This window comes from Anabrus simplex, chromosome 2 (genome assembly GCF_040414725.1).
Source record: "Anabrus simplex isolate iqAnaSimp1 chromosome 2, ASM4041472v1, whole genome shotgun sequence".
NCBI classification, from domain to species: Eukaryota; Metazoa; Arthropoda; class Insecta; order Orthoptera; family Tettigoniidae; genus Anabrus; species Anabrus simplex.
In genome coordinates this window covers 425,872,745-425,899,903 of record NC_090266.1, presented here as the reverse complement: position 1 = coordinate 425,899,903, position 27,159 = coordinate 425,872,745, and the positions used below count along the sequence as shown (strand labels likewise).

General features: G+C 37.6%; 1 protein-coding gene across 1 annotated transcript in view; it reads left to right on the top strand.

The window, feature by feature from the left end:
- Positions 1–27,159, top strand: part of Pi4KIIalpha (phosphatidylinositol 4-kinase II alpha) — a 281,979-nt gene that overhangs the window by 126,348 nt on the left and 128,472 nt on the right. Inside the window, exon 3 of the mRNA XM_067140835.2 lies at positions 1,080–1,280. Coding sequence (XP_066996936.2) covers positions 1,080–1,280 — 201 coding nt within the window. The remainder of the gene's footprint in view (positions 1–1,079; positions 1,281–27,159) is intronic.

The window sequence follows — 27,159 nt, the reverse complement described above, 5'->3', positions numbered from 1 at the left end:
TGAAGATGTTTGCTTAGAATACAGTCTTCTACCACCAGTTCAAATTACATATCTTATTTTAGTTACATCCTGTACTGGACACTGCCTTGCATTGCTAAAATTTGTGGATAATTTTGTGTGCACGACTGGATACAATGCAGAATTTCAGAAGCTCATCTTAAAGCAATTATTTCACACCCTTGCAGTAACTCAGCAGCCTTTCTTTTTATTTTTAAACAGGGTGGTGCATTGTGGTATGAACAGTATGACGATTTTCTTGTGAGGAATGCAAGTTAAATATAATCTTGAAAGTGATTTCAACGTATTTTATGTTTTCTACTAGTATGCCTCCTTATGGAACACTCGTACTGCTGCAAAATATCATGCAGTACATACTGGGCTACTTAATATGTCAGACTGCACCAACCCAACAGAATTGTAGGGTTCCTTTTAAAAATCCATTCTGGATATGCACTCACAGATTATGTTGAGTGTCCTATGAAGTAATGCTCTCTCTCTAGACTCATTGTTATACGTAATCCATGTATATCTTTGTATTTATTCCAATAGCCATAGCTGATACTGAAGGATGCTTGTTTGAATATTAGTTGTGGATATATTTATTAGTAATGGATTAAAAGTCAGTTTTAAACTCTTCACTTATATTGTAGATAGTAGTAATGGTCAGTACTGGACAAGAATATTTTTAAAGATTACCTCAAGAAATCCAATTTTTGTTGCTGTAGGCAAAGACTTTTCCATGCACTTTCTTTTTACATTCTATGAAATTTTAGATATATTCGTTCTTCCAAAGGAAGGCTGTTACTCCCTTCCAGGACCTTTTAATATATTCAAGACAATAATTAAACTCAGTATTGATTGAATTCTTTCATTTCATCAAAGAATACAATATCTGCTAGAGAGAAGTACTGTCTTCCTGCAGATATGATTGGAATAGTCTACACCTATATTACCTCACAAAAGTAATGTATTAAGTTAATAATGAATTTGTGAAGGCCAGACATTGTTATACTGTATTTTATTTATTGTGTGTGCTTAATATGTGATAATTCTTACTTATTGTATTGTATTTCTTTCAGAAAATTATTGGGGTATTTAAACCCAAGGATGAAGAACCTTATGGTCGTTTAAATCCCAAGTGGACAAAATGGATGCATAAGCTTTGTTGTCCCTGTTGCTTTGGGAGGTCATGCTTAATTCCCAATCAAGGATACCTTTCAGAAGCTGGGGCAAGTTTAGTTGATCAGAAACTGCAACTTAAGATAGTACCAAAAACAAAGGTAAGTGAAACAAATTATTTTTAAAATTTATTTTGATGGTGAAAGCATTTTGCATTTTTTTTAATGATTTAATTCTTTACATAACTTCCAAATGTTTGTGCAGAACTTTCTACAAGGTTTTATTTATGAGCGAAAACCTATTTGTAATTCCTTTATTTATTTTAGTTGTACTAACTGGGCCGAGAAGTTAACTTCATTTTTACTTTGATTGCAGAATTTCTTGTTTTATTTGCCTATGTGTTAAATCAGATTTGTCATGTTCTATGATCAGCTTGTTCAAAAGTAGGAAGAAAAAACATGCAAATTTCTGGTAGATACTGAATCAGAAACATCAGACTGTTGAATTATCCTCTCCAAAGAAATAATAATAATAATAATAATAATAATAATAATAATAACAGTGGTTTTGTTTTCCACTATCCATTTTATGATTTTTGGAGATGCTGAGGTGCCGGAATGTTCTCCTGCGGTGTTCCTCAACGTGTCTGTGTTGGTATATCTACTGACACGAGGGTGACGTATTTGAACACCTTGAAATACCACTGGACTGAGTCTGGATTTATTTTGCCAACTTGAGCTCAGAAGGCCAGTGCTCTACCACCTGAGCTACTCAGCCTTGCCCAAGGAATTAATATTGCTATAGTAATATTGAATAGCTGTCAAATTTCCCACTAAGTAAGGTTATGTTGAAGAGGAAGAGATAGGGTAGGATCTGATGCTTTTTTGAATTTTTGCTGTTGAAGTGGAATGCTGAAAGATTTTTTTACCATCTAGAAGTTAGCCTATCAGAATACTAATAGTAACTACACAAACATATTGCAATATTATGACCACATACCTTACTGTAGGAATAACCATCCTTTGCTTGGATGACACTAGCATGATGACATGACATGAATTCTCTTAGTTGATGGAAGGGGTCTGAAGTCACTCATAATACGCAGTTGGAACATATTTCTCCGCCAAGAAGTACTGTATAGTTTGATGAGAATGTTTTAAACCATAAATAATAATAATAATAATAATAATAATAATAATAATAATAATAATAATAATAATATCATTAAATAATAAGAAAACCGTTTGACTGCTGACATAACTACTCAGTTAACAATAATACACATACAGGACTAATTAGCAGGTTAGTGGCTTACTTCTTGCTGTTCATGATCAAAAGATTGTCTACAATATCTTTGTTTTTTAACTTTAGATTTAACCTCCTCAGTGCCAACAAAAAAAAGTTTACAAAAATTTGAGGATTTTGGATATTTTCACCACAATTACCACTAGATTCAGTGTATATTGTCGATTTTATGTTTCCTCAAGGAGAAGTTGCCGAAAAAATAATGTATCCTATAGGTGACATCAGGATTCAATGACATATGGTTCATTACTAATATAATTTTTCAAAGCTGTGTTGTATTCAATTTATTTTACATTGTTACATGTTATATACAAATTTAAATTCAAAACACTTTTTGGAAATCCACATCTGATATTTAAATGCATCAAATTACTATTTCTTATAAAGAAATGAGGTTTGTTTAATGCATACAAATTAATGAAACAGTACTGTGGTCGTATATGCTAATTGTGCAAAAAGTACTTTTATTGAAATGCGCACATTACATTAAACCAAAATGTTCAAGATAAAAACAAGCAGGATATTTTTCATTTCACTTAAATCTTTTAGCATCCATTGTATCAATTTCTGATACAACTTTACAGTTCATGATATAAGTTGAAACAACTCTCTTCCTTCTAAGCAACAGATTCAGATTGCAGGCAGAACATCTAATTTTAGTTGAATTTGCAGTGCAGTGAGGCAGGCGGAAACTTTTTTACTTGAAGGCATGGGAATTTCTGGCAATTGGAGAGCTCCTTTTCTTCTCTGGTGATCAGATGGATGTGGAACGTTCCCTCGAAACTTCTTGGTTGGTGGTGCATCATCAGCTTCAAATCCCGATTGACTTGGTTTGGTTCTCCTTTCACGTACTGCCTGCCTGGAACATGGCCCGTAAAAGAAATAATTTGTTCATCTACAGAGATATTTTTGCTGTGGGTGTTTAACAGGCAAGCTGTGAGGAAATCCATATCTGACCTTTCAAAATTTGTCGTTCTCCTTCTCCTCCTTAGTTACTGTGTTACCATCAACTACTGTAATTTCAAATTAGGAATGTCTTATTAGGAAGTATTCTCTCGTCATGTGGTCTGCTATACTTGGAACTCTAGTTTTGGATGCCCAGTACATACGAATTCTGGGATATCTTGAATAGGACATGTGACTGTAATTCCCCAAAACCGTCTCATCTCTGTTTCTGTTAGAATCTTTCCCGTATCTTTCAGAAATCTATATTAGTGAATGTTGTGAGGTCTTTTATATCTGCAGGTATGTATTACCTGATATAATCATGGGGTGATAGTTTAGTTGCTTGTACCTGGTTTGCTGAGGTAGGAGCTGGTCGCAATGGCTGGAATCCGTCAGAAGGTACTCGTTTCCAAAATACTCTCCTCCTAGAGCTGGGAAAATTTATACAGATGGGAGCTTCCGGGACAGTTCCTAGTACAGACTAAGGCCACCAAAACCCTCATCTCCGTACATCTCATTCACCATAAAAAATATCCCGCCCTGAGAGACGGCATTGCCGTCTAAGAGGCCCGTCTCCCCCTTCAGCAGAGGAATGAAAACGTTTTAGAAAACAAAATGGGAGCTTCATGCAGCAAATCTCCTTCTTCAGCGTCAGTTCCTGAAGAATATTGCTGATTACTTTTGTGCAGGCATAGCTTTTATCCTCCTCGTCATCACATCGGAAGCTGAGTCTGATAAGAGCTCACAGTCTGAATCTTCACCATCAAGGCAATCTTCAACAAACTCTGAAAAGCCAGGTGAACCTGTAAAAACACACTTGAATTTAGTTCTAGGAACATGAGTTTTAACTTAACAAATACTAGATTACATATAAAGCAGACTAATAATGGCCAATAGTATCATTTTAATATTTGTGTCCTTACAGCCCGTACAGTGAGCGTACACCTTTCTTTCTACTGAATTCATATCGTTGGCACACAAACACCAGCAAAGTTAGTTTTCTTTGTAATTATTTTTGTATTAATATTTATGATTCAGCCTTTTTATGTAACTGTTGTTGGAATCCCTAAAATAATGCAACAGTTGAGGGAGAAGGTTTGTGTATGGGTAGTTCTTCCCTTTGTTCACGTGCTTCCCAACCCCTTCCCATGGATCGGTGTTTTAAGTATATGAATACATTATTTATGTGATTAAATAGCAAGAAGAAAAATTGCCATGAAATTGTGTTTATTTAATCAAATTCATGGTCTGTTAAAAAAAAAAAAAATGTATTGCTTTCGAACCAAATGTCGCCTATAGGATACATAAAATTGGACTCCTTATTATTAACATAAATACTTCAGTATAGATAATCCTATTGTACATCCCAGAATCACTAGGGTTTACATTTCTTAGAAACAACACTTTCACATTTTATAAGAGGAAAATATGAGGTGGAAAAGTAACTTACCTGGAGCAATACGCATGTGTAGCCTACTCTTGATATCCATCATTTTGTCTATAACATGTAAGCTGCCATGTGGTAGTTCCCTCCAATTTCTTAAATTTACTATGAAAAGCCATGTTATCCAACAAATGAACTGCTTCCAAATGAATTACAACCAGTACCATTTAAGTGGCAAGAATTTGAATCAATAGTGTTTTATGTCTCCTATAGGAGACGCCAGGACTGAGGAGCAGCAGCTAGCATTGCAGAATGTGCTAAGGATTTTTGGGTTTGAGATGAATGTAAATGTTTAACCCTCACAAGTGATGAGAAGGACCTAACACCTCTTACCTGGAGGTCACTCCACTGTTACCGTGAATCCTAATCTGGTAGAGAAAAGTACGACGACTATTTCTCTACACACCTGAGCAGATAGGTACTCGTATATCTTCAAAGCTACATCCATTATCAGAAGTTTGTTTAGAAGAGGCAATGGCAATTCCTTCTTCTGAGACAAAAGATTTCAGATGGATACATTCTGTTGCAAATGATTCTTAGATACCTGATCAGTAGGTCTGTTGCAGTTTGTGAGTTTCTGAGAGATATGATAAGAATGAGAATCTTTCTAAAAATCATTGTATATTGCCAATACTCGTGTTATTTAACTCTGTTCAGTTTTTTCAATATATCCAAATAACTACTCTGTAGGATACAATTTAGATCTCGAGCTGACCGACAACTCCACTTTAATGAGAAACAACTGTTAAGAACGCTAGGCCAGTTCAATGAGATAGCGCAAGCCTGGACGGGTGTATATTACCCTTTCATAACTACGGTACTCTGTACAATACATGTACATATTGTTTTGTATAAGGACATAACATAATTGTGTTCAACACAGCGTTTGTATAAAATACACGAAACAGCATGCTTTGTAATCACCAGGGTCCGGATTTTGACGACCCAAAAATGTTTAAAAAATTACCTATAAAATGACTGCAAATATCCCATAACATGACCTAAAAATATGAATGAAACTGACAATTTCATCACACAAAAAATGCAAATGGACTACGTCATTGTATGTTGAAATAATTTTAATGGGTACCTAATACAATTTAATTATTGACATACAAATTATTTGCACACAACTACTGGTTTTTATTTCAGTCTATTGTTTGACACTTCAAGTTCTGTATTCTTTTCTTCATGGTATGTGGAACTTTAAGGCTGCAGCATCTGAAGAACAAAGAGATAATTTCGTTGTTAGTTACTCGAATTCTTCATCGGATTAGAGGTAATGAGGAAAATGTGCACTTAAAATAGATGACAGGCTATACAGGCTTATCTCACTCTGCGTTACAGTAGATGACTGTGACCATTTGTAGATTCTCGCAGGAAAATCGATGATTGTCGATCAGCACATTTTTGTATTTTGAAAAGCTCCTTTGAACATCTATGGATGCTATTGGAGCATACTTGAAGTGCACTAAATCACTGGATGTAAGTTGTTCTTCAGTGCCAATAATGTTGAAATGAACGCCCACCAAAATCCGAGAGATGGAGAACAAAACATTAAAACCAGAGTTCTTGTCAAGAACATGTTTCAGTTTGTCTGACACTGCCACATCAGAATTGCCACTAATGCATTTTAATGCATCTGTGGCTGTTCTGACTAAATTGATCATTTTTCTAGAGCCACGCTTCTCTCCTGAAGACGTGTAATAATTTACGACAAGGAACTGAAATTTGCTTTGATGTACGGTAGTTTTCCCTCCATTTGCGCATCCGAAAACAATTCTTGAGTGATCTGAATGGCCTTGTTATCTTGTACGTCAAGAGAATCTATTACATGCTTCACTGGCTGAAAATAGTCACAATAGTAAGTACATGCATCGATCCACGAACCCCACCAGTGTGATGCAAGGATGCAGTGGTAATGGAATGTCGGGTGCTTGGGATCTGAAAAGTTCCCTGCATGATGGAGCCTTAGTAAATACCTTTTTGGTTGGGACATATGCTTGTCAAGTTCAGGGAAATTTGATGTGACTTCTTTGGCCACTCTGTGAAAAGCGTGGGCTAGGTAGGTTACATGTACCATTTTTGAGTAAAATGCTTCGATTGCATTGGTAGTTTTAACTATGTAAGGTGCTGCATCAGTCACGAAGAGCAGATCATCATCATACCTTACACCCTCAGGCCGTAGTTGTCCCATCATTTTATCGAAGAGGCGACATATTGTAGAATGGTTCACAGATTGCAAAACTTCAGTCGTGAGCAAAAATATTTTTCCAAGCTTATCTACTTCTAATATACCCACTATAACATTGGCAATGTAACGGCCCTCTGCATCACTGGTTTCATCGAATGAAACAAATACTTTATTTCTGCAGACTACTTCTCTGATATTCGTTATTGTGTTGACATAGCATTGGGGTACTTAGTTCTTTCTCAGAATAGTTCTTTCTGGAATTACATGGCCCATACACCTTTCTAAGAAATCTTTGAGTTTAATATTGTTCAATTTCCAGAGTGGAATGTTCGAAGGAACCAAAGCTTCACACAAGTCTTTACAAAACACAGTAGTAGTACCACCATCGGAGGATGACTGTGAGAGTAACAGTTGAGAAACTTTTCGTTTGCTATTATTTTGGACTCCACGTATGTTGCTGAATGGCAAATCTCCTATTTCCTGCCACTTTCACTTCACATATTTTGCAGAAAAGAATCTCGCTGTCGGTGGTAAAAATATCCTCGCTGAATTCCAAAATTATTTGTTGGAAATGAAGAGCCCTAGATGGCTTTAACTTCGGTATTTTAAATACACTCAATAAACAATCGCGGCCGATAACACAAATCCACTTAGCACGTGTATGGTTGCACTGAGATACTTCCTAGCCCCTCAATTTCAATATCGCTTCTGGATTACCTGCAAGTGCAGGTGTCTCTCCTGGAATGTGGATATTTAAAGAAATAATGGTTGAACAAACTTGTGAAGATTCTCTTGGCTTTGTATTCATCCTTGCTTTCACTTCCATTAATATCCAGTACCATACACAAAAAAATGAATCATAAACCGTTAAGAATGTGAGAAAATGAGTCAAAACATATAAAATATTCCAATAAATTCGATAAAATGACATAACTGTGCAAAAAGCGAGAAAATGACGTAAAAATAAAATACTTAGAAAATGACTTGATAAATATGCACTTCTGTCGGGCCATGAATAGGATTTGTATATAAGTTAGCAATATCTGTGGTGAACCGTTTAAAAGATGACATGTCATCAGAATCCAGGCCCTGGTAATCAGTGTACAAGGAAAATGTATAATTACTTTAAAGGTTGCCATAAGCAATGAAGTACAAAATAATGAGCATTTATTATTTAGGGGTTTAACATGCTCCTCTCTCCTATAAACAGTTATGAAACAAAATAATACCTAATACAATGCCAGCAGTACTGGGTGTATATCCGTGATGATATTACAAACTTTCAGGGATGATGGAGGATGGCAAGTGGATCAATTTGAGGTAAGAAACCATATTCTGGAAAAGAACGAGTTAAAAGTTAAGCCAAATTCTACTCATTGAATTTGATTTACCTGTACAAGTTTCACAAGCTGCTCCATTTACAACAAATGTTCGAAATGGCGTCCCCCTGCGTCAATACAGGCATGGCATCGTCGCACAAAGTTCTGTCGTACCCATTCGAATATTCCGGTCTTTGAACAGCGTCGCAGGCAGCAAGAATTCTTGCCAAGAGATCCTCTTCAGTCTCGACAGGTGTCTCATACAAAAGGGTTTTCACATGGCCCTACAAGAAGAAATCAATTGGGGCGAGATAAGGTGAACGAGCGGGCAACGAAGTACAGTATTTGCATGCATATAACTCTCACATTTTGGCAAAAAATAAGTGTGAACCTCTTCGGTGTGTGATATATGTGGGGATTTGTGTGCAAAGGATCGTATTACAAGTAACTAACCCCATGTTTTAATCCGTATTGAAAGTCTGTTGATACATTCAATACATTTAATGTATTGAATAGGTGGTTTATAATAAAACATTGTTTATTGTAATTAAAAGATCATATTCCTGGAAAAACATAAAATTTGCAGTAGGCTATTGAAAAAAGACAACTGGCATACATACCCTATTCATTGTCACTGCCTTCAGTCTCCGTGCTATTCTTGCGTGCATCATTCTGGTCACCATCCCATACCGCATCGTCCTGACTTCCGTCCAAATCATTTGCGATGCCCGTTTTCAAGAAACTCTTCACAATGTCTATCGATACCTTAACCCATGCCCGCATAACCCAATCACAGACGAGTTCAGCTGACGGCCTCTTTATTTTGCCTGCTGGCGTCAGCTCATGCTCACCTCCTGCCATCCATTCGGCATACAATTTACGTATGTTGTCCTTGAAGGGCTTGTTGACTGAAACATCCAAGGGCTGTAGACAGTGTGCGAGTCCACCAGGAGTTAAAAGAGATCAGTTTTAATTTGCTGAAGACGTTTCTTCGTGTCTTCCAAGTGTCTGTAGAAACTGTCCCACACTTTAAATAACGTACTGTGGCAATTTTCTTCCGTCTACGGTTATTGCTAGCATGACATGCAGTGCTGTTTTTCACACCCAGGTATACGTAGAAGCACCCTAGATTCTTGCTTCGCATTGGTGGTGTTGCATGGCATGGCGAAGTTTATTGGGGTTTGATCTGAATTGCCAATTTGAGATGAGAGGTAATTGTTTTTCTTCTGCATTTCTATCACATGGCAATGAAAATCTGATTTTTTCGCTGAAATCGCTTGGCATACTCAGTCAGAGAGATGTTTGCCTTCAGAGACACAATCGCTTTCGTGTTGTGCATCTACGGATACAACCCCGGCACACTTTCAGATCCGAACAGCTGATTCCTCCTTCAGTCACCAGTTTGCACACTTTGAAATGTAGCATCTCATGCGAGAGACTAAAGCCATCATTTGGAAACCCGTAAAGTAATGAAGCCACTTGTCTTCCAGCTCGGGATACTTACCAGTTTTCGGCCCTCTAAATGCCTTACTTGTTCGGTTGGTGGTTTCTAGCGCAGCTTTCTATTTACACCAGTAGTGAACATTAAACTCGGTCACACTGAATTCTCGACCGGCATCTCTGTTACTATGTTCTTCGGCATATTTTATCACTTTGAGTTTAAACCCAGCCGTGTAACTCGCTCGTTTTTCCATAACTTAAAGATCGACGTACACAAGGAAACATAATTGGGAAACAACAATGAAACCTGAAGACAGAATACTAGTACTTGTCGACAATACAACAGATGGACGATACCTAATACCGTGATCACTTGTCTGCCTGGACAGGAAAACATTCCGAGTTCACGTGATCGGCTTTGCCGGACGAGTAGCGATAAGCGTATTGACAAAGGCTGAAGAGTGAGAGGGATGGCAGTGTGAGACTGACTGGCTAGGAATGCGGTCTTGGGGCGGGGGTTTGAGAGTTAGGTATTTTTGTTACTGCAGCTAGCCTCAACCATTCTGCAGGTAGAAAGACTTGCAGCTTCTTTTTATACTGTCACATACAAAGTACCGTAATAGCAATTGGTACAGTCCGGGTATTTAATGCAGGCACGTCCACGGAATACCCAAACTTTATTTCGTCTTTATGACAACATCAGAAATTAATGTGAGTTATGTGCAGGGATTTTTTTCCCTGCAATTTCAAATGTTAAAATTGGGGTCCGAGATATATGCAGTGGCGAGTTACATGCGAGCAAATACGGTACGTCTCTGAGCACCGCTGTGTACACTGCGTCTGTTAAGAACGGGTGGACTTTAAACAACTTTGATTCTTAATTTTTCACTCAAACGTTTCAGGACTATGGTTCCTTATCTCAAATTCATCCATTTGCCGTCCTCTATCATCCCTGAAAGTTTGCAACATCATTGCGGATACAGCCTGTATATTGCTTCTGTAACAAAATTTCATGCTTTTATAAACTTAAACAAAAGAATATAGGCTGTTATAAAAGTAGCATCTCTTCAAGCAACCGTGTTGATACAAGAGTACATAAACACATACTAACAAATTTCTATGTCCATCCTTATACTACAGCCTATGCAGCTGAGTGTTTCATTCATTACTCATAGACTTGCTTACATCTAAACCATCTAAGCATATCACTGAGAGGCGTGTACAGCCCTGAGTCAGCAACGTAGGGAAGTGCCAGTCAACTGAGGGGAAGTGATTTGCGTCCTCGTGCACAGGAATTTATAGCATGGGCACTGCGTTTACAGTGGGCAAGCTTTGACACCCGTGATCTAGATCATTATCATTTCCTGATTGTTTGATTCAGACTAGTTTCAATGAAGAATCTCTTGTGCTTCTTAATTTGCTTGGGCCTACTTTCCTATGTTTTGAATATTCTTCACACCAGCACTTCCATAGATATTAAATGATGATTTCATTCAGGATAGCAATTAGAGAGTTGTATAAGTTCACCACAGTACCAACATCCATTTCCTCATATGTTAATTTTGCACTGACAGCATTGAATCCCGCCAGGATAGCTCTCCACACTGCAGCTATAAAAGTCATTTCAGGAGAGTTCCGATTTTCAACATTTCTTCTTCTCTTCCTTCTTCTTTACTGACTTCTCATTTTCTTGTAGGGCCTATATATTTTAGAGCTTTAATCATGGCTTCAAAATTACTGTTTAAACTGTTACATGCATCTTCTCAAGCTGGTCATCTTGTCCCAGAAAGTATTTTGAGGGAAAGTTTTCCCAATGTAAAAAAAAGGTCTCTGAACCGTTCCAACGATGAGTAGATGTTAAGAAAAAATCCAGTTTTGTAGTAATTCAAAAAAAGAATATAGCCAATCTGCAACATGGTGCAGCACTTGATCCCACTAAATTAAGGGAGTGGGCTGAGCCTGGTATGAAAAATGGTAATGAATTGACCTCTTTGATTCTTACATAATGCAGGCCAGAATATATCCCAAACATATTTGCAGCATTTTCATAGATTTTGGACTTTACAATTGCTTCTTCTCATACCGTGGACAGGAGGAGAGTAATATCAGCATTAGCTAGCTCTTTTCCAGTATATGTCCAGGATCTTAGATGATCTTCAGGAAAAGTTTAGGAGAATATATTCACATATCTGAGGGCGGGTAGCAGTCTTTCTAAAGTTGCTAGGGCGACAGTCTAGATGATTGACCGATATGGTCTTGTAATAATACTCAACATGGCTTAGCTGTGTTGATACTGCTACACAGCTGAAAGCAACGGGAAACTACAGCTGTAACTAACTCCTGAGGACATGCAGCTCTCCCTGTATGAATGCTGTACTGATGATGACTTCCTCCCGGGTAAAATATTCCGGAGGTAATAAAATAGTCCCCCGTTCGGAGCTCCGGATGGTTCATGGGGTGGGTTACTGTAGTCACGTCCTAGTTCGTGAACCATGGACAACGCCTGAATGGCCTAGTAAGTGGTCCTGAGAGTCCGGATACCGGTTGCTATAGAATGGGAGTGGGCATCTCGAAGATATTCTGCGTCATGGCCCTCCTTGTGCTCAGGCGCCTAGGACTATACAATCCACCGGTGGTCCATAACACGTTAGAGGAGAGATCCTCACTTGGACTATGTGTAAGTAGGGTAGCATCCTGCTTCATGAATTTACAGAGCTCGGAACATTTTAAGCAAGCCTCGGACCTATGGGAGTAACGGAGTCCCACTCCCATTTGATAGGCGAGGGACTCGTTGGAAACAAATTGGCGAATGAAATGGAATTCGATGGGGAGCTATCAACATTAATGGGGCTTATGGAAGAAAGAAAGTAGAACTGGCTGAGTCAACTAAGAGGATGCATCTGGATGTGCTAGGAGTGATATTTGGGTAAGGGGAGATAAGAAGTAAGAGATAGGGTACTACAAAGTGTACTTAACGGGTGTTAGAAAGGGAAGGGCATAGTCTGGGGTAGGCCTCTTTATCGGGAATACCATTGCACGCAACATAGTTTCTGTTAGGCACGTAAATGAGCGAATGATGTGGGTAGATTTGTCAGTTGGAGGAATTAGGACGAGAATTGTCTCGGTGTATTCACCATGTGAGGGTGCAGATGACGATGAAGTTGACAAGTTTTATGTAGCATTGAGTGACATCGTGGTCAGGGTCAACAGCAAGGATAGAATTGTGCTAGTGGGCGATTTCAATGCAAGAGTTGGAAATAGAACTGAAGGATACGAAAGGGTGATTGGTAAATGTGGGAAAGATATAGAAGCTAATGGGAATGGGAAGCGTTTGCTGGACTTCTGTGCTAGTATGGGTTTAGCAGTTATGAATACATTCTTCAAGCATAAGGCTATTCATCGCTACACATGAGAGACTAGGGGTACCAGATCCATAATAGACTATATCTTAAGACTTCAAATTCAGGAAATCTGTTAGGAATGTAAGATTTTTCTGGGGATTTTTCGATGATACAGACCCCTATCTGATCTGTAGTGAACTAAGTATCTCTAGGCCTAGGGTAGAGAAAATGAAATCTGTTGGCAAACGAATAAGGGTAGAAAATCTCCAGGACGAGGATATTAGACAGAAGTACATGGATATGATTAGTGTGAAGTTTACAACAGTAGACAGTAAGCAGGTTCAGGATATAGACAGAGAATGGGTTGCATAAAGGGATGCTGTAGTAGAAACAGCCAGGAAATGTCTAGGAACAACTGTGTGTAAAGATGGGAAAAGGCAAACATCTTGGTGGAATGACGAAGTGAGAGCAGCTTGTAAACATAAAAAGAAGGCTTATCAGAAATCCCTTCAAACAAGGGCTGAGGCAGACAAGGAATTGTACGTAGATGAAAGAAGCAGAGTGAAACAAATAGTTGTTGAATCCAAAGAGAAGTCTGGACAGTAATAAAGAATCTTAGGAAGGGAGGGAGAAAGGAAATGAACAGTGTTTTGAGTAATTCAGGTGAACTCATAATAGATCCCAGGGAATCACTGGGGAGGTGGAGGGAATATTTTGAACATCTTCTCAACGTAAAAGGAAACCTTCCTGGTGGTGTTGCGAACAGCCAAGCTCATTGAGGGAGGAAAATGATGTGGGTGAAATTACGCTTCTGGAAGTGGAAAGGATGGTAAATGAACTCCATTTTCATAAAGCAGCCAGAATAGATGAAATTAGACCTGAAATAGTGAAGTATAATAGGAAGGTAGGGATGAAATGGCTTCATAGAGTAGTAAGATTAGCATGGAGTGTTGGTAAGGTACCTTCAGATTGGATAAAAGCAGTAATTGCACCTATCTATAAGCAAGGGAACAGGAAGGATTGCAACAATTATCGAGGTATCTTACTGAATTGTATACCAGACACCAAGCTCGATAGCTGCAGTCGGTTAAGTGCGGCCAGTATCCAGTATGAACATTAAAACAAGGATAATAGGTAACACCAACTTTTCAATACTTATCTTTCCTTATATTTAGGAAATAAACATTACAACAGGCATTGTAAGATGGGACATGTTTTGCTTAAGTCGTAATCATCATCAGCCGAAAATAAATCTTAGCCTAAAATTAGGTCAGGGTCCTGAATCTAATGTCCTTAACATATATGGCACCCTAAGAATCAACATTTATGTTTAGAAAATGAAAATAGGCTTAAAAACTAGTGTGAAAAAACATAGAATGTTACAACATGGCTAAGAGAAAAAACACAATCGAGTTGAGACAGAGGATAAGAACAGAAAGTTACAATACAGAGCTGGTAGTGAAATAATTAAAATCATTAGGATATAATTGTTACCAGTCAGTCAATCAGAATGTTCAAACATAAAAACAAGAGTGAAAATATATAAGTGTTCATCATGGCTGAGTTAGAAAAAACACGTAATTGTGTTGCCAGAGGTTAAAAACATAAGGTACAACACAGAGCTGGCAGTGTAATAATCAAACTCATGGCTGCCAGTCAGTTAATAAGAATGTTCATATATAACAAAACATGATGGTTATATTCTTTTAAGTGAAGAAATAATTAAATCCCACTCTTGTATGAGAACGGGTGAGAGAAGTCATATATTTATTTATTTTTATATTTATTTATCATTTATTTTCGGCTGATGATGCTTACGACTGTTAAGCGAAACGTGTCCCATCTTACAACGCCTGTTGTAATGTTTATTTCCTAAATATAAGGAAAGATAAGTATTGGAAAGGTGGTGTTAACTATTATCCTTGTTTTAATGTTCGTATCTGATGTCCAATACAGTATCCAGTATTCGAGAGATAGTAGGTTCGAACCCCACTATCGGCAGCCCTGAAGATGTTTTTCCGTGCTTTCCCATTTTCACAACCAGGCAGATGCTGGGGCTGTACCTTAATTACGGCCATGGCCGCTTTCTTGCCACTCCTAGCCCTTTCCTATCCCATAGTCGCCATAAGACCTATCTGTGTCGGTGCGACGTAAAGCAACTAGCAAAAAAAAAAAAGTATTCACTGGCATCGTGGAAGGGAGAGTGCGATCAGTGGTTGAGAGGAAGTTGGGTGAAAACCAGTGTGGTTTGACCACAGAGAGGCTGTCAGGATCAGATTTTCAGTATGTGCCAGGTAATTGAAAAGTCCTACGAGAGGAATAGGCAGTTGTATTTATGTTTCATAGATCTAGAGAAAGCATATGACAGGGTACCGAGGGAAAAGTAGTTTGCCATACTGGGGGACTATCGAATTAAAGGTAGATTAATAAAATCAATCAAAGGAATTTGTTGACAATTGGGGTTCAGTGACAATTGATGGTAGAATGAGTTCTTGGTTCGGGGTACTTACAGGGGTCAGACAAGGCTGTAATCTTTCACCTTTGCTGTTTGTAGTTTATATGGATCATCTGCTGAAAGGTATAAAATGGCAGGGAGCGATTCAGTTAGGTGGAAATGTAGTGAGCAGTCTGGCCTACGCTGATGACTTGGTCTTAATGGCAGATTGTACCGAAAGCCTTCAATCTAATATCATGGAACTTGAAAATAGGTGCAATGAGTATAGTATGAAAATTAGTCTTTCGAAGACTAAATTAAGTTTCATAATGATAGATCCATATTGAACTGTGATGACAATAGAGTAAATTAATGTATTATTTGGGTCCACCTTTTCAATACAAAATGTAAAGAGTTTAAATTACATTAATGATTAGGGACTAGTTTCGACCTAGTACTAGGTCATCGTCAGCCTAAAGCAAAATTAAAACACAAATACTGAAGAAAGTAAACAGTGTTAAGACACGTAAAGTCTCGTAAAAGTACATAACATGTGAGATATTGTGCAGCACTACGTTAAAAAATCTCTATGAAAGAGATTCATAAAAAGTCCAGTGCACATTAAAAAGATGTTATAGATAGGAATCTTTGAGTTGCTGGATAAGGAGATTAGAATATGCTGGCTCCTTAATGATGCTGGTATCCAATTGAAGAACCACTGAGCCGAAGTCACGTCGTTTATTTACGATTAAAGTCCAGTGCGCCGTATAGCATTAAAAAGTTGATAGGGATGGACATTTTTATGTTGTGGTTCAAGGAATTCAACATATGCTGGTTTCTTAAATTTGCTGCTGTATATTCGAAGAGCAACTGAGACGAAGTTACGTCGTTTTTTAAAATATTCATAGACGAAAAACACATGGATGCTGGAAAGGCTCTCCAGTTTTTTGGAACTTGAAGGAAGGTAATTGTTGCGCGTGGAGGCTTAAGAATCCAGAGATGCGCTACAGTATGTTAAAAAATAGAGATCTATAAAAAGGTCCAGTGTGCTGTATAAAAGTAACAAGTTGTAAAAGATATCCTTAAGTTGTTGGTCATGAAAATCAAAAAAGGTTGGTTTTCAAGCGATGCTGCTGTTCATTCAGAGATCAATTGAAATTACAGTAACATTGTCTTCTCAAGATGTTTATAAACTTGAAATAAATGTCGATGCGAAGTAAGATGCTAGAAGAAAGTTCTTCTGTTTCTAGAATCTTGAAGGACGATGGATTTTACACGAGGAGGATTAAGATACATGTAGTCAAATAAAGGTGGATAGAAATTCTCAATTCAATGCGGACCATACATTTGACTCTGAATAAATGACAGCAAAGAAAGAAAGAAAGAAATTTGGTCAGGTGGAAGAAAAGATTTAAATAAAATATATCATAAGGGAATTAATGCGTGTTGTAATAAGCTGAAGAGAGAAATGGGGGTAGGTGAGGTTCAAAGGAAATCTTGAGGAGGTGAAGGGAGAAAAAGAACGGAAGGAGTTAAAGTGGTAGGGGGGGGGGAGGATATTAAGGCTAGCTAAGGGATGTGGGAATATGGAAGATTGTTTTAGAAAAGTACTTAAATAGAATGAAAAATCGGACCTTTAATTTTCAATTTTGATTGTCTGAAAAGCTGATTGAGCATGTCAAAAAGAATGTTCGATTTTTTGGAAATGTCATTAAGATTGAAGTTTGGATTAAAATATTGGTCTAGATGTACAAAGCAATTCTCTGTTATGTTAACGAGGGATCCTTTATTCATAATTTTGAGAATTACCATATCATGTTTAATGTCTGTAAATTTATGGTTATAATCATTCATGTGTTGACCAACTGCAGAAAATTTGTGTTCTAGGGCATTGACATGTTCCAAGTATCATATTTTAAAGCTTCTTCCTGTTTGTCCAACTTAAGAAAAATTGCAGCCGTTGCATTTTACCCTAAATACACCAGATTTTGAAAAGCAATTGGTTCTATTAACAGATGATGAGTTGTGTAAGACTGTAGCGTTATTATTGTTGGTTCGGAAGGAGATTTTAACATCATGTTTTTTAAAAACATTAGTGACCTTATAAATATCTTTATTGAATGTAAAGGTAGAAAATAAAGAAACTTTTTTTTTTTTTTCCAAAGTGGTTATAGGATGTTTGTATTTATTGATAATACCTTCAATTAAAGAACTATTGTATCCATTGAGTTTAGCAATCATACGGATATTGTTCAATTCTTTTTTAAGATCATTTTCTGTCATTGGGACAGTATAGGCTCGATGAACCATACTATTATTAGCTGTTCTTTTATGGATTTGTGGATGAGAGGAATCTTGACGAATAGTGGAAGATGTTTGGGTAGGTGTTCTGAAGATATCGAATTTTAAGGAATATGGTTGCCTAATGATGGTTAAGTCTAAAAAATTTATTCTTTATTCAGATTCTGATTCTGATTCGAGCGTAAATTTTATGTGCGGGTCAATATTATTAAGGTTGACAAGAGTGGAAGCAGCATCTGTTGTGCTTTCATCTGGGTTTACTAAAGTATCATCCACATATCTAGCCCCCCAAAAAATATTATTGCAGTTATTATTATTATTATTATTATTATTATTATTATTATTATTATTATTATTATTATTATTATTATTATTATTATTATTATTATCATCAATTTTAGTATGTTCTAAAAAATCTAAGTAGATTTCAGCTAAGATACCCGAAGTCGACGATCCCATGGCCAAACCCTCCTGCTGATAGGTAATACAGTCGAAAGTGAAATAGTTATTATTTAAAACCAATTTCAGCATAGATGTAAAATCTTGTATTTCCAAAGCACTTAGGTGGCTGTATTTACTTAAATTGTTTTCATTGATAGGGTGTAATTTAGAGATTTGAATACTAGGATACATATTAACAATGTCGAATGAGTGAAGGGAATGATTAGGTTGGATATGAAAATTATTAAGAATCTCGATCAACTTCGTAGTATTTTTAATAGATTTTTTAGATAAAAAATTATATCTTAGAAACATTTGAATGAATTGAGAAGCCTTGTAAAGAGGACTTGGTCTATAATTGATGATCGGGCGGATAGGGACGCCGGGTTTGTGTATCTTAGGAAGGGCTTTAGTGGTCGGAAGGCTTGAATTCATGCTAATAAATTTAGTTTTTCCTTGTTCAGTTAAAAGGAATGAAGTATTTTTAAGAGTTTAAGTAGGCCTTGGATTTTTTGAGTAGGGTCCTTTTTAACAGTGAATGAACTGTTCTTCGAATATACAGCAGCAAATTTAACAAACCAGCATATGTTGAATTCCTTCAACCACAACTGAAAAATGTCCATCCCTATCAATGTTTTAATGCTATACGGCGCACTGGACAATAATCGTAAATAAGCGACGTGGCTTCGGCTCAGTGTTTCAATTGGATACTAGCATCTTAAAGGAGCCAGCATATTCTAATCTCCTTATCCAGCAACTCAAGGATTCCTATCTATAACATATTTTTAATGTGCACTGGAATCTCTTTCATAGAGTTATTTTTTTAACATACTGCTGCATAATATCTCACTTGGTATGTACTTTTATGAGACCTTACGTGTCTTTACATTGTTTAATTTCTTCGGTATTAGTGTTTTAATTTTGCTTTAGGCTTACGATGACCTAGTACTAGGTCAAAATTAGTCCCTAATCATTAATGTAATTTAAACTCCTTACGTTTTGTATTGAAAAGGTGGACCCAAATAATACATTAATTGACTAAACTGATGTCAGTAGGTAAGAAATTCAACAGAATTGAATGTCAGATTGGTGATACAAAGCTAGAACAGGTTGATAATTTCAAGTATTTAGGTTGTGTATAATCCCAGGATGGTAATATAGTGAGATTGAATCAAGGTGTAATAAAGCTAATGCAGTGAGCTCGCAGTTGCAATCAGCAGTATTCTGTAAGAAGGAAGTTGGCTCCCAGACAAAACTATCTTTACATTGATGTGTTTTCAGACCAATATTTCTTTATGGGAGTGAATGCTGGGTAGACTCAGGATATCTTATTCATAAGTTAGAAGTAACAGACATGAAGATAACGAGAATGATTGCTGGTACAAACAGGTGGGAACAATGGCAGAAAGGTACTCGGAGTGAGGGGATAAAGGCTAATTTAGGAATGAACTTGATGGATAAAGCTGTATGCATAAACTGGCTTTGTGGTGGGGTCATGTGAGGCGAATAGAGAAGTATAGGTTACCTAGGAGAATAATGGACTCTCTTATGGAGAGTAAGAGAAGTAGAGGTAGACCAAGACGACGATGGTTAGACTCAGTTTCTAAAGATTTAAAAGAGGTATACAACTAAATGAGGCCACAGCACTAGTTGCAAATAGAGGATTGTGGCGACGTTTAGTAAATTCAGAGGCTTGCAGACTGAACGCTGAAAGGCATAAGTCTATAATGAATATGTATGTATCTCCGGGTGGGAACTACACGTGAGGGGGCGATTATCAGGAACATGAATACTGACATTCTGTGGGTCGGAGCGTGGAATGTTTGACGTTTGAATCGTTGTGGTAGGTTAGAGAATCTGAAAAGGGAGATGGATAGATTCAAGTTAGATGAAGTTGGTATAAGTGAAGTACGTTGGCAGGAAGAGCAGGAGTTTTGGTCAGGCAATTGCAGATTTATCAGCACAAAATCAAACTGGGAAAACGCGGGAGTTGGTCTAATAATGTATAAGAAAACAGGGCAACGGGTAAGCTGGATTATTGTTGTCGAGGTTGACACCAAAGCAATGCCCACCATAATAGTGCAGGTCTATATGCCCACTAGTTCAGCAGATGATGAAGAAATCGAAAGAATATATGAAGAGATGGATTTAATACAATATGTAAAAGGTGATGAGAATTTAATTGTGATGGGAGACTGGAATGCAGTGGTAGGCCAAGGAAGAGAAGGTAATACAGTAGGAGTATTCGGTTTGAGACAAAGGAATGAAAGAGGAAGTCGGCTGGTTGAATTCTGCAATGAACACAATTTAATCCTTGCTAATACTCGGTTTCCACAAACCTACTACGCTGGTGTAGCAGGGGGAGAGGTGATACTCCTACATGGCGCATCGCAGGTGGTGGATAGGGGGGTCCTAACCGGCTTGTCGGCGGGCTTGAGGGAAATAAAATACCTCTCGCGGACCAAACACACAACCCCCTGTGGGTGGGGGATCCAGACGAAGAATACACCCACGGTATCCCCTGCCTATCGTAAGAGGCGACTAAAAGGGGCGGACAAGGGATGATTGGATTAGAACCATGAAACTACTTGTGATGAGTACCACCACGCGGGTAACACCATGGGTCGCTATTACTTGCGCGTAGTACCACTATGTTATGTACCAAATAGGTTTATGATTAGAAGCAATCAGGAGCACCGTGCGGTCAGGCTTTTACGGTACCTGTGATCTATATGAGCGACGCCAGGGTTCTGGCTTGCCTATGATTAGTACCCACTATCTAAGGAATACCACGGGGTAGTACGAGTCCCTGTGGTTAGTACACTTATGTGATGAAAACCATAGGTTTGCGTTGGCTGTAAATGGCGCCACTATGTGTGAAACACCATAGGTCTGTATTACATTACCTGTGAGTAGTACCATAATGTGTGGAATACCACGAGTCTACGATACTTTTGATTAGTACCGCACCATGTCAAATACCATGGTTCTACTTTCCAAGCGATAAGTACCATTATGAGAGACCGATGACCTCTATTTTGGACCCCTTTAGCTTGCTTGCAAGCATCATCGATTCAGTATTGAGCTATAGAACAGTCCTTTGGTCAGTATTACTATTTTTTCTGTCAGTTTTTGAGAGTGAGGCATTGCGGGTCGGCTCCACTTATTGTTTTAACTTCATATCCATCCGTTCATTTTTCGTCCTCACGCTTTGAATTCTGGTCAGTGGAGGATTTTGGATTAGTTTGTCATTGCATTTCGTCTCATTTCGAACCATTAGGAGCCGATGATCTAGATGTTAGGCCCCTGTAAGCAAGCATAATCATCATAATTTCCTTCAAGGTAAGCGTGTATTCTGCCCGAAGGCAGGTCCGAACCTCTGCAGAGGTGTGCCTGAGCCAGAGTTTACGTATGGAAGGGTGGCCAGTTCCTTTCCGCTCCTCCATTCCCTTACTCCCACCAACCGCACGTGGCAACCCATCCAAATCTTGACCACGCCTAATATTTCTTAACTTCAGAGATCTCACGGGATCCGGTGTTTCAACATGGCTACGGCCGTTGGCATAAATTCCTTCAGGTTAATTTTAATTCACAACACAATTAAAATTGTTCATCTGTTCAGTGACCTGGGACTGTACTAACAATGTTGCAATGCAGTAATGCAACAATACCTCATACTTTGTGGATGTTGCCTTTACTTGACTTATAACTAGAGGTCTTCCTTCTAAACTAACCTAACATTACACACAAACACAATCATCACAGTCGGTTATGTACAGACACAACATTGCCTTTCCCCAACAGCAAGATAAAAATCACACACTATTGCAATCAACAATACATAAATCAAGGAAAAGGAGAAAAAAAAAAAAACCCTTAACGTAAAGATGTGGGGGGGGGGGGGGGGGGGGAAACCCTGTGATGCCCTGAAATACGCACATACAAGCACACAGTTACAATATTTAGAAAGAAATGAGGTTTTACATACATGATTATTAAATGACTTAGGTTTCAAGGAACAATTCTGGTTATTAGTTGGTCTCGTTAATATTATATGGGAAAAGCATGCAAATGGACATCTTTCCACTTCATGGGTCTCCATGACTAAGAATGGTTTCACTGGGACAGCCATTGACCACATCTCATGATTATTTTTCATGGTCAACTTTGATGTCATATAACTCTACCTTTCAATACCTTCTACACATAAATAGAAAATCTGCCTGCCTTAATTTACATTCTGGAGTCAAACATTAGGTTTCACATTCAATGGATAATTGAATCTCGTTGACAATGTTATTTACACTTCATCTCCAGAAGGTTGATAAATATTATTTACGTAATTAGCACATCAAGTCATCAAAATTTCTCCATATTAAACATCAGCATCCTATTATCTTAATGCTCCTGCTATCTAAATGAGCACGTTAATATTATTTATTTGAGCCAAGCAAATTATGCTGATTTGCTAACACAATTTGCAAAGGTTGTGGCAGTCCAGTCATCCTACTTCAGTGGTCCACAGGGAGCATTTCATCCTAAGGTCTTTGATATCTCATCTGTTTTCATGCCCATGTTTTGTCCCATTTAACTTCATCTTAAACATGGAGTACCTTTCGTTTCTTTTTCACTATTTCTTAATTTTGTCAAAGATGTGCACTCAGCTTGGAGGCTAAGATATAAAATTCTTACCCTTCTCTCGGAGAATATCTGTCATTGTCGGGAGTCTATTACCTCAACTCTTCAATTCACGGACATACACATTTACTTTTTACTTCACACTCCTATTCCATCCTCTAGACCATTTTATTATTTTTATTATTCTGGTGCATCGCCCATGCAGATTTATTCTCGCACATCTCCATTTTGTTTTGACTCATGAGTATTTCAATTTTATAAGCATTCTGATTGTTTCATGATTGTCATTTATGAACACAACACGTTACTGCTGTCATTATTATGTTAATCTTTAGCTCGGAGAAATCATCATTATTGATTTGAGTGTTATCAATTTTATCATCATCCTTACAGTAGAACCTCATTAATCCAGACTAATTGGTGCTCTAGGTGTATCTGAACTATTTTCCTACCCAGGGACATAGTAATTTCCAGAAGACAACTAGCAAAGTTCTATACATATTTACAAAAGAAAAGTAAAAGCAACATCCTTAACATTTTTTACTCATTAGGATGTGGCCATTGTAACGTTGGCTCCCACCTCGCCGGCGGCACCCACCGTTATGTAATAGACAAGAAAAATGTTCCACCGATCAATATATTTATTGTGAATGAATTATTGCACTAGTACCGGTTTCGACCTATCTTGGCCATCATCAGCTAGCACACAAATTTACAGTCATAGGACAAAATTACAAAGATGTTACCTAAGAGCATGCGGATGTCTAATGAAAATGGAAGTAAAATATATTGCAGTATGTTGCGTTAAAATATTTCTGATTAAAAGTGGTGATGGTTAGAATAAACTAAAACCTATTGATTGAACATGGACATGAGTACATAAACACATTAAAATATATATGCCACATCATAAGACACAAAAAATATAGCACATTAAACACATTAAAACATGGTATATTTTTAAAAACGTCTATTAAAATTTGAGTTCATGTTGCGTTGCATTCATTCTTCAATCCTCTTGTACCGAGCTCGATAGCTGCAGTCGCTTAAATGCGGCCAGTATCCAGTATTCGGGTGACAGTAGGTTCGAATCCCACTGTCGGCAGCCCTGAAAATGGTTTTCCGTGGTTTCCCATTTTCACACCAGGCAAATGCTGGGGCTGAACCTTAATTAAGGCCACGGCCACTTCCTTCCAACTCCTACCCCTTTGCTGTCCCTATCATCGCCATAAGACCTATCTGTGTCGGTGCGACATAAAGCAACTAGCAAAAAAAAAAAAAAAAAAAAAAAAAATAATAATAATAGCAATCCTCTTGTAGTTCTTGTGTTGATTAAGTTGAATATCGAGAATGTTCTATGGCTGATATACTTTGTATTGGTATGTTATAAGAACTCTTGTCATTAAAATTTGAAAATTGAGTACTGTGCAGTTCAACTGTTGATGTAGTCAGGTAAGATTTATATATACAGCAAGATAGGGTTTAATTTTAGAGCAGTTGGTGGTGACACTTCTCGTCTATGCACGTTATATGGTTGTTATCTGTAAAGAAAAGCTAATATGAGTATAGCGTATGAATGAAGGAATGCCTGGATGTATGTGTGAAATGAAAAAAGTACTTACTGTTGTTGCTGTGGAGGTTGTGTACCGATATGTTTGGAGATTTGTTGTGTTCTGCTGCGAGTACGTCTGGGGCTCATGTGAGCTGTGTGGAGGGATGTTGGTGGAGGGGAGGGAGGAGTGGCTATTGTGAAGGTAGGGGCGGGGTTAGGTTTGTGATTCGTCGGTTTGTTATGACGTGTGTTTACTAATTTCAGATAGTCATTTTTTATTGCAGGAATGACTTTGTCAAAGATGATACTGGTTTTCTCTGTAATGTTGTTAATGTTATGATTGGGATTAGCGTATTGATCCAAAGAAATATAAAAATCTTCGGTTATGTTGAGCAGGGGGCCCTTAGAGTTTGTTTAATATCATGTCATTATTGATGTCTGTGAAGTTGTGCTTAGATTCTTCTACATGTTGGCCTATTGATGAGAAATGGTTGTGCTTTTCTGCATTTATATGTTCATTATAACGGACGGTGAAGTTTCTACCTGTACATCCAATGTAGCTTGTGTCACAGTTGTTACATTTGATGCGGTAGACACCTGATTGGTTGTAATTATTATTATTGACTGTTTTTGTGTTGTGTATAGTGTTGGTGCTGTTGTGTGTGGTTTTGGATGCTATTTTCAGGTTGTGCTTCTTAAAGATATTAGTTATAGTTATAGTATATATATTGGTGTTGTTGAAGGTAAAGAGGACATAATCTTTTTTCGGTTTGGCTGTTTTGATTAATTTAGTTTTAGGTTGGGATTTTATTTTGTGGATGATTTTGCTGTATCCATTGTATTTGACTATGTCGTGGATTAATTTTAATTCATTATTTCGATCTTCTATTGTCATTGGGATATTGGAAGCTCTATGTATCATACTATAATAGGCTGCTCTTTTATGTGTGTACTCGCAGCAGAACACAACAAATCTCCAAACATATCGGTACACAACCTCCACAGCAACTACAGTAAGTACTTTTTTCATTTCACACATACATCCAGGCATTCCTTCATTCATACGCTATACTCATATGAGCTTTTCTTTACAGATAACAACCATATAACGTGCATAGACGAGAAGTGTCACCACCAACTGCTCTAAAATTAAACCCTATCTTGCTGTATATATAAATCTTACCTGACTACATCAACAGTTGAATTGCACAGTACTCAATTTTCAAATTTTAATGACAAGAGTTCTTATAACATACCAATACAAAGTATATCAGCCATAGAACATTCTCGATATTCAACTTAATCAACACAAGAACTACAAGAGGATTGAAGAATGAATGCAATGCAACATGAACTCAAATTTTAATAGACGTTTTTAAAATATACCATGTTTTAATGTGTTTATGTACTCATGTCCATGTTCAATCAATAGGTTTTAGTTTATTCTAACCATCACCACTTTTAATCAGAAATATTTTAACGCAACATACTGCAATATATTTTACTTCCATTTTCATTAGACATCCGGATGCTCTTAGGTAACATCTTTGTAATTTTGTCCTATGACTGTAAATTTGTGTGCTAGCTGATGATGGCCAAGATAGGTCGAAACCGGTACTAGTGCAATAATTCATTCACAATAAATGTATTGATCGGTGGAACATTTTTCTTGTCTATTACATTGAATCCAATCAATACGGAATATGAAACTTATAAATAATAACCCACCGTTATGACCTAATGCCATATTATAAGTGGCTGGATGCATGTTAATCCACAGGTTATACACATTCTTGATTACCAACACTTTTTATAACACAAATTTCATTTACAGTGATCATTCACTGATAACACTTCTATAACTTTACACACCCATTTCTATCAGCACTCACTCGTTCTAATTAAGATGTTGGTTGAAAGGGAAATTCTATCAGCTTCCTGCTTCCTAAGCAAGTCAGCTGGATATCATACATGTCCTTATACTGTAGCTCATGGCTGCTGGCTGGCGTTTTAAAGAGCTCTTACCCTTGTAGGGCTGAACGAGTGATCTACCTGTCTCTGTCAACTCGTTCTGTCAATATTGTCACAAGCAAGTGAATGGGATTGTATGCTTGCTATTTATTTAGCTTTCACTACTAAAAGTGTTCATGGGCATTTTCTGCAATTCCAGACATTTTAACTAATGACACAACTGTCCTACATTTGCCTACACATCACTAAGTGGTCTCTCTAAAATGTTCCGTAGGAAGGAATACAGAGTTCAGATATGTTACCTGGGCTACTCACCAATACATTGTCCTCGTATTATGCATGGCTGGGTGCAGTACTATTTACTCTTGAAAGATGAGACAAACATCTGACGACAATGAGTAGACTTGTAGAACGGACCGCATCGGCCATAACTGCACAACTGACACTCTAGAGTAACCGACTGAAAACTGCACAACTGACTCGTCTGAATGAACTTGGGCAACTGACGCTGAGTTCAGTCCTTCTAGTTTTGATGGGTGTCCGGAACTATTTCCTACACGCTGAAAGTGGAGCTTAAGAGCTTTTGCGATATCACTGGTTCAATGGCTCCACCGTAGTGTGTTTCAGGATCAAAATATTGGCGCAACCACTTTAATAGACATTATTTTCATATTCGATCGCAACGACCGTCCAGATATTGAAACACTTGGGTTGA